This window comes from Haplochromis burtoni, unplaced genomic scaffold (genome assembly GCF_018398535.1).
Source record: "Haplochromis burtoni strain Fernald_Lab_line unplaced genomic scaffold, NCSU_Asbu1 Contig_477, whole genome shotgun sequence".
NCBI classification, from domain to species: Eukaryota; Metazoa; Chordata; class Actinopteri; order Cichliformes; family Cichlidae; genus Haplochromis; species Haplochromis burtoni.
In genome coordinates this window covers 237,462-246,596 of record NW_024582838.1, presented here as the reverse complement: position 1 = coordinate 246,596, position 9,135 = coordinate 237,462, and the positions used below count along the sequence as shown (strand labels likewise).

General features: G+C 39.2%; 1 protein-coding gene across 1 annotated transcript in view; it reads left to right on the top strand.

Annotated features, from left to right (window-relative positions):
- Window positions 1-6: 6 nt before the first annotated feature.
- LOC102288747 (intestinal mucin-like protein) overlaps window positions 7-9,135 on the top strand; it is a 15,654-nt gene continuing 6,525 nt past the window's right edge. Inside the window, exons 1-8 of the mRNA XM_005946241.2 lie at window positions 7-362; window positions 1,075-1,352; window positions 3,118-3,289; window positions 3,767-4,011; window positions 4,126-4,309; window positions 6,302-6,506; window positions 8,714-8,886; window positions 8,985-9,054. Of these exons, the coding sequence (XP_005946303.1) occupies window positions 35-362; window positions 1,075-1,352; window positions 3,118-3,289; window positions 3,767-4,011; window positions 4,126-4,309; window positions 6,302-6,506; window positions 8,714-8,886; window positions 8,985-9,054 (1,655 nt within the window). The 5' untranslated portion in view covers window positions 7-34. The remainder of the gene's footprint in view (window positions 363-1,074; window positions 1,353-3,117; window positions 3,290-3,766; window positions 4,012-4,125; window positions 4,310-6,301; window positions 6,507-8,713; window positions 8,887-8,984; window positions 9,055-9,135) is intronic.

The following is a 9,135-nucleotide window of genomic DNA, read 5'->3' as shown; positions in this document are numbered from 1 at the left end:
GACAACAGCATTTGAATCCACAACAGCCACAGTTATGACAACAAAAACACCAAAAATAGTCACATCGGGACCAACAACATCCTCTACCACAGCTGCATCAACCTTAGTTGTCATAACAGGATCATCGTTTTCTTCAACTGCAATTTCAAATCCTTCTGTTTTAAACACAACCATTTTACCCTCAACATCTAGAGGTACAACTTCTTTTACTCCTACAACAGAGACTGTTCCAGGCAGCACGACTGTTTACGCAACTAGTGTAAGCCCCAGTGTAACCACAACCACAGCTGCTTCTTCATCACCCCTTAATACAACCTCGACACGATGTGTATGCATTGTCAATGGAGCTTCGCATCATGCTGGTAGGTTTCTCTTCAATTTTTTTCACCATTTTATTTTTCTTTAATTCTGAACACATGTTGTTAGGACACCTCCGTTCCTGTTTTAAATTTCAAGTTTAGACCCAGTTAGCCATCGTATAGCAGGTTCTCCCAAAAGCATCCAGGAAAACAGTTGATTGTGAGGAAGATGTGTAGTCCAAAACATAACCCTTGGTACACCTTTACCTTACCCACTTGGCAACAGTCTTTTCAAGGAAAAAATTAGGTTATTTCTAACTATTTTTAGAGTCGTGATGGTAAACCCCAACTACTATAGATAATTCTATTCCTGGGGCCAGAGCAGGTGACATTGTAACTTCAGCTGCATGTTACTGCATGTCTGGCTTTCTGAATGGTCTCCACAAAAACCAACATGGGTTTCATAGGGAATTGGGGAACTTTCTGCACAGTATGTCACTGTATATAGGTCATTAAGTCCCTCAATGTTGTTTTCATCCATTATCTTACCTCAAATTTAGAGTTTTATATTCTCATCTGAAGTTCTTATTTGAATGCATATTGTTCTAAATCCCAGAGCTTTTCATGAAGAAAAAGCATATCAGTCTTTAGTTAGAAATGGACATAACAAAAACTGTTAATTTGACACACACATACGCATCCAGCCTGTCCAGTTGGATACCAGTACAGCGCTTGTTTAATTATCTGTGTTTTGTTTTTGTTTGTTTTTTCACAGGGGACTTTGTGTACAATGTCACTGATGGGTTAGGGTGGTGTTATGCTGCATTTTGCAATGCATCTTGTGAAATTGAGACACAGTCCAGTCCTTGTCCTGTGACACCAAGTGTGCCCACTACTGCACACTCTACAACTACAGTATTCAGCACTACTACAAAGGCCACAATTTCCAGCTCAGTACCTCTGACAACAACTAGTCCTGCCTCCTTTACTTCAAGTACATCAATAACTTCATCTACTCAAAATGTCTGCAATGATGTGTATCCACCGAGACAGGTGTGACATGATTACATATGTTTTTATTATTTATTGAGTGAGGGCAATGTATGGGCTTTTTGTTAAATACCACTTTGGTGCTGGTGTGACACCCTGAACCTGACTGCAATAATAGCTATATCTATTTTTGTCATTTACCACTGTGATGCCTTGGTGAATACCAGTTGAGAGGCTGTAGAGTGTAGATCCACAATAGACCATTTGGTAATTCCAAGTCCATGGTGTTGATTTGCTGATAATAGGCCTACCTTAGTGCACCACTGTGTACAGCCATGCTCTAAGCCAGAGGTTCCCAAAGTGTGGGGCCCACCCCATAGGGGGGGCACAGAGCCATTGCAGGGGGGGCGCGGTATGAAAAGAGAGAAAAAAAAAGAACGTTTGGATACTGCTAGCATAATTGACAGGTTTTTAACGGGGCTTCCATACAAACACAAAGCAGGAGATGAAACATCGCCAAATATGTTTCCAAACCAACTCCCTTCCAAGCCAAAAACTAGAAAACATGGTGAAGCATATCTTCTCTTTGGCTTCACCTGCACAAGTGCCGAGGTAGATCTCCCCGCGCGTTGGGCTCTCCAAATCACGGACAAACAGTATCCTACATTCTTGATTTTTAGTTTACAAACACTTCTTATAATGATTAACTACTCCTGACATTTTGCTCTTTATAAAGTTACAGTGGGATGCAAATAACATCGGGCTGATCCTGCCATGATTTATTCCCCCGGTTCAAATCACAGACAAACAGGATCCCACAGCTGTTTATGTTTTTGAACCCATTTTGCACAGAGAGGCATTTTTTGAAAAATGTATTGATGCAATGTTGAATATTATTACACAGGAAAAAACAACTACATGTAAAATAATCCCGTGACGCCCCTGCCTTTGTAAATGGAGGGACAGCAACTGTGTGTAAAACCTGCAGACAGTCAGATTAACAGTATTTTGTCTCTATCATTCTGCAACTCATCTCATGTAAACAATAACGTGGCCACAGCGTGACGTGAATAAAGGCGCATACCTTTGACGTTGCGTGACGAACAAAAATGGAGTTAAAAGTTAAAAAATCTCAGTTTTCGATGATTTGAAACGCCATTTACGTGTGGACGAAAAGCCCAAACGCATAGAAACAGCTGCGTTTTCAAAAATGGCCCGTGTAGGTGTGGACATAGCGTAAAAGAGTTAGTATGTGAAATCGGACCAGAGTCGAGATGTGAAATAAACAGCAATGGAGTTTGAAAGCAAAATATGAGTCTGTGTGGTGGGAGGATGTGTTTGCGTGTTGGGGGGGGGGGTCTTCTAAAACAAAGGGGGGCCCAGCAAAAACAGTTTGGGAACCACTGCTCTGAGCTGAAAAAAACATATAATGCAGAAATGAAACACAGTGGCTGAATGGAGCAGTGGTTAGCACAGCTGCTTCACAGGATGAATGTTTCTGGTTTGAAAACAACTTGGGGCTCTTTGTTAGCATGTTCTGTACCTGTGGGGGTTCTTTCACATATTAATAATAATCTGGTGACTTCAGCTTTACTGTTACTTCACAGATTTACAAATGTAAAAAGTGGATCAAAAACTTCCAAAAATAAATAAACATATATTTTAGATATGTGCAAAATGCAATAAATTACTAAATAAAAGAGCATATGTCTGGGATAAGAATAATTATAAACCTAAATGAGATTATGACAATTTACTTGAAAGACAGTGTATTTTAAACAAACCCATGATCTCCTAAATCATCTTTTGTTTGTCAATACTTGTTCAGAATGGAGAGTCCTGGGATGCCGGCAACTGCACCACAGCTACGTGCATTAATGGGAAGATTATAACGATGCCAACAGTCTGTCCCACTATGCAGCAGCCCATCTGCACCAATGGACGCAGTGCTGCTAAGATCTCTGATGATGACGGATGCTGCCCTCACTATGAATGTCGATGTAAGCTTAATAATGTATATTATAAATACACAGCAAAATATACACTGTACTTATGGTGTATATAAATACACAATATGAAATCTGTCTCTTTGATATACTGCAGATAATCTTGTGTCAGAGCCTTGAGGCTTGTAAATACATGAAAAGCCACCGCTGATCAATGGCCATGAATACCCTTCATGTTGTTGCTAGTTATTTAGGCTGTTATTGTCTATCGTCTTTTTGTGGCATATTTATTGTTGTGAGTGGGCATGTGTCCATATAGTGAAGTTTTTACATTACTGTGCAATACTCTGTTTTATCTACAGCACTTTGGCCAACCTTGTATTAAATGTTCTTTATAAATGAAATGAGATCAGCCTGCATTCTGACTGTTTAGGCAGATCTATGGTCTTTTGTTAACTTATGACGCTTGTCTATTTTTCCTGTTCCAGTTGTTACTTGACATTTCTATACATGATTCTTTTCACCCTGCAGGTGTGTGCAGTGTCTGGTGTGGATCCCACTACTTAACATTTGATGGAGAATCCTACAATTTCAATGAGAATTGCTCTTACTACCTGGTCAAAGAGATTATTGCTAAATATAACCTGACTGTTGTAGTTAACCGTGATTGTGATCCATCAAGCAGTACATTCTGTCCCAAGGTTCTTACTGTTACATATAAATCTTTCAAAGTGGTTTTGACTCAGCTGATGTCTTCAGGAATATCAACTAATGTGGTAAGCAATAATTCCATTTGACCAAGCGAAAGCTGATCTAATGGTTAATCTTTCAAATGAGTATGATGCTTGTTTCACACTATTTTTTAATGTAAATTGTGTTGTTACCTACAGGTGTTTGTCAATCAGCAAAAGATCTATCCTGCCTATAGCAATTCTGTCCTGCGCATTACTAGCACAGATATAATCACCACATTGGAGTTACAAGACATCAGTGCAAAAATAGTCTATTCAGGCTCTTCATTCAGCATTGACCTTCCCTACTCCCTCTTTGAAGGAAACACAGAGGGACAATGTGGTGAGTTAGAGAATACTTCTCCCAATCTTTAACGCAGGTCTAAACAATGACCATTAATAAGCCAAATATTAATAATAGACAAGATTCCTCGGCCACTTGCAATCAAATTTAACTCTAATCCATATCCAGTCTAGAAGGTGAGACAGCCTCAGCACACTTTGGTTAATAATAATAATAACGGATTGCATTTATATAGCGCTTTTCAAGTCCCTCAAAGCACTTTACACTTCCACTATTCACTCTCACATTCACACACTGGTGGAGGCAGCTACAGTTGTAGCCACAGCTGCCCTGGGACAGACTGACAGAGGCGAGGCTGCCGTATCGCGCCCTCTGGCCTTAGTTGAACTAAGTCTGGAACTAAGCTTCAGTTTCAGACCAATACCAATTCTCTGGTATACTGAAGCCCGTTATAGCTATAGTTTTGTAATTCCTGCTGCATATCATTAAACTCCTCACCTTGTTTTACTGCAGTTCCAGCTGAGAGTCATGATTTTTTTAAACTTCACACATCTAACTAATCCCAAATACCTAGGAGAAATTAAAAATGCAACACAAACAAAGTTATATACTTTTAAAAAAAAGTTTTAGAAACCCCAATTTTTCCAGTTTTTTATTGCAATTCATGTCGTTCGGGTCCAATGAATTGCTTGAAATGGTACAAAGGTAAGTGGTGAACTGCCAGAGGTTAAAAAAACGTAAGGTTACTCAAAACTGAAAAATGACGTCCATTTCAGAATTATCCAAAAAGGCCCTTTTCAGGGAACAGAACATGAGTTAACAATTTAAAGCTGTTCTGCAAAGCTGGTGCTACTAATTCCTACAGGTGTTCCAACTTTTCTGGAATACTTACAACCCCCTCTGTCTGCATAAAAGCAGTGTTGGAATACACTGTGGTACGAAACCCTCGTCAGCATCAGTTGAACAATATTGTACTGCAGAAAGTAGTGGGTTGCTACAAAAAATGCAATTAACAATGGAAGAGACAGACCATCTTAACACTAAAAAGGTTAGGTCTTTTATCTACAGAGAAATTAGGAAGAATGTCAAGGTGTCAGTGAGTACAGTTTCCTTCACCATCAAAAGGCACTCAGAAACAAACTCTGGCAGGAAGAGGTCTGGCAGACCCAAAGCCACAAATGAATCAGAGTTTCGGAGAGTTAACAGCTTGTGTGATCGGCGGCTCGCAGGACAACAGCTTCAAGCACAGCCTAATAGTGGTCGTGGTAAAGAAGTCCCAGTTTCAACTGTGAAGAGAAGACTTTGAGCTTGCAGCAAGAAAGCCATCGCTAAGATGCCAGAATAAGACAAAGAGGCTTGTCTGGGCCATTAACAACTGCTGTTGGACTACTGAAGACTGGAAGAAGGTATTTTGGACTGATGAATCCAAATTTGAAATCTTTGGTTCATCATGCAGCATCTTTGTATGCTGTTGAGCATACACCACAGTCTCCAGACTTAAACCCCATCGAGCTGGTTTGGGATGAACTGGACAGAAGAGACAAAGCAAAGCAACCAAGCAGTGCCTCATTTATGGGAAGAACTTCTGAACAATATTTGATTTCTATTGTAGAAAGAGTGCCACAGGGGTGTCCAGCTGTTCTGACTGGACAAAGTCAAAAGTTTAGTACATTTTGGTCATTTTGTACTATGCTTTAATTTCAGAGTGCAGTGAGACATTAAACTGCATAATTTTCAATAAAAAACTGGAAAAATTGGGGTATTCTAAAACGTTTGATCTGTAGTGGGTATAAAACATTTTGATTGCCGCTAAAAATTATGTTTCTTCTGAAATGTTAACTAATTTCCTATTTAAAGAAATATCTGTACATGTCTTGAACAAACTGTAAATTTAATTAGAGTGAAGCTTAGATAAGAAAAAGAAGTATGTAAGTATGCAGGTATGCCTACATAACTTTGATATTGATCATATAATAAGTGTCTTTCTTAGGCTATTGCTCAGGCTTCATTCTGCTGCTTTTCCTTTACTAGGTACCTGTGACAACTCCCAGAGCAATGAATGCCGTTCTCCAAATGGCCAGGTGGGAAGTTGCTCAGACACTGCAGGCGAGTGGCAGGTCCCACATACACCCTGTGTTATCCCCACAACCCCACCAACACCCAGAACCACATCAAAGCCCCCACACTCAACACCACCTGTTTGTGAACCTGCTGTCTGTGATCTACTAACTACCAGGTAAAGAGAACCACAAACTGTTCAGCAAACTCGTTATACTTTTCATTTTGGTAGATAGAAAAATGTACTTATTCTGCACATGTAGAACAGAATGATTTGGGGAATGTGGTATAATGGTATTTTCTTTCCAGTTTGATTGTCAAGTTGACAGACTGTGAAGGAGCGCTGCAAATATCCTAAATCAATACTATGTATCATAAAGTGGCAGAGCATACAGATGAAGATGAAACTGAGACAGTACTGAATGACTTAGCCAAGTTCTGTTCCTAGTAAACAGTTCTCCAGTCATCCATTCCAATCTGATCTATTAAATAGATACAATTTGCCTCAGAGTGACGCTGAAAAACTAGTTCATGCATTTATTACTTCCAGGCTGGACGACTGTAATTCATTATTATCAGGAAGTCCTAAAAACTCCCTGAAAAGCCTTCAGCTGATCCAAAATGCTGCAGCAAGAGTACTGACAGGGACTAGAAAGAGAGCAGATTTCTCATGTTTTGGCTTCCTGTTAAATCCAGAATTAAAATCCTGCTCCTCACATACAAGGTCTTAAATAATCAGGCCCCCTCTTATCTTAATGACCTTGTAGCACCATATCACCCTATTAGAGCACTTTGCTCTCGCTCTGCAGGCCTACTTGTTGTTCCTAGAGTATTTAAAAGTAGAATGGGAGGCAGAGCCTTCAGTTTTCAGGCCCCTCTTCTGTGGAACCAGCTTCCAGTTTGGATTCAGGAGACAGACACTATCTCTACTTTCAAGATTAGGCTTCAAACTTTCCTTTTTGCTAAAGCATATAGTTAGGGCTGGACCAGGTGACCCTGAATCCTCCCTTAGTTATGCTGCAATAGACGTAGGCTGCCGGGGATTCCCATGATGCATTGTGTATTTCTTCTTCAGTTACCTTCCTCACTCTCTAAAAAAGTTCCACAAATTCATCAATTCTAGATGAAATAACTTTTACCATATTTTGTTTCTGTGTGCACATAAAATAATGTCAGCATCAAAAATTAAACCAGGATATTTGGAAAAGCTGCCTTACTCTGTTTAACAGCATTAGGGAAATACTTAATGGGAGGAGCTTTTATAATCTATAACTGGTTATTGATATAACTGAAATTAACACAAAAAGGAAGGACATGGTATTTCTTTGTCGTACCACTGCTTCTTGCCAATAAATAAAGTTTAAGACTCTTCTCAAAACATATTTATTCATTGAAGCCTTTGTTTAAGGGGATTGACTCAATTTGTTTGAACATGTTTTATTTTATTTTAGTTATTTATTTCATTTTAGCTTATTTTATCTTATTTTAATTTTATTTTTACTTTGCTTATGCTATTTGCATATGTACAGCACTTTGTGAACTCTGGTTTTATGTTAAAGTGCTTTATAAATATAGATGGTATGGTATAAATCATAATGTTTTAGAGCCTGTTTATTTCCCCTTAAATGGAGCCACTGACTTTAGTGTATGCGCCCATGAAAAACTTGCCAAATCTTCTCTACAAATGCCTTACAGCAAACTCTATTGACTGGTTTTGAGCTTCTGGTTACCTTATTGGTGCTTGATCAAAAACAACTGTGAGCATGGACCCTGCTACAGTGGTTTGTAGAGTTTTAGTACCATCTCCAAATTGAAGGCCAAGCTTTATAAAATGGTACCACATTTGTGGCAGAGCAGCAGTCTGGGTGGTTGTAGCTCAGGAGGTAGAGCGGGTCAACTCCTAATTGAAAGTTAGGTGGTTTGATCCCTGGCTCCTCCAGTCTCTATGCCAAATATCCTCAGGTAACATATTGACCTCAAGTTGCTCACTGATGCATCCATCAGATGCAGTGAATGTTAGATTGAAAACACTTAACACACATAGGAAAAAAAGTGCTTGTCTGGATGAGGGGTGTTGTACATTATGAGGCACGAGTGCTTAGGTAGAGTAGACAAGCACTGTCCATTCCACTCACCAATTTTGTTTTTGTTTTGGTAAAAGCACTATCCAGTCCTTTTACCAAAAACAAAAACAAAGAAATAATTGACCGAACACTAGTTTCTTCACTTTTTGTACGAAGTTTATAAGCTAAGCGATAGCACTGAGACAAGTAACTGGCCTATTACATATATGGATGTTTTTAGTCATTATATGATGTATGAATGTTTGTACACATTTTGTGAATAATCATTTTCCTGATACACTCTGGCTTGTATGTCTTCTAGTTTATTTGCACCATGCCACAAAGTTGTACCTCCAGGACCATTTGTGACATCATGTGTCTTTGACACTTGCAATCTTGGCAAAAACAGCTGCTGCAGTCTGGAGGCTTATGCCACTGAATGTTCTAATGAAGGAATCTGTATTGATTGGAGAAATGCTACCAATGGGCTCTGTGGTGAGATATACATATTATATCCATACAGTTGATGGTGCATAACACTACGGTTTTTGCAGTTCTGAACAATGTGCTCTTAACATACTTCCATCTTTCAGAGCACAAGTGTCCAAGCAACAAAGTGTACATGCCCTGTGGTCCATCCGTAGAGCCTACATGCAATAACGGGTAGCGTAAACCATATCAGTGTGAAGAACTTTTGTTTGTTTAATGATCCTGATGAATTTAGTGATGTGTATTTTCTGGGGG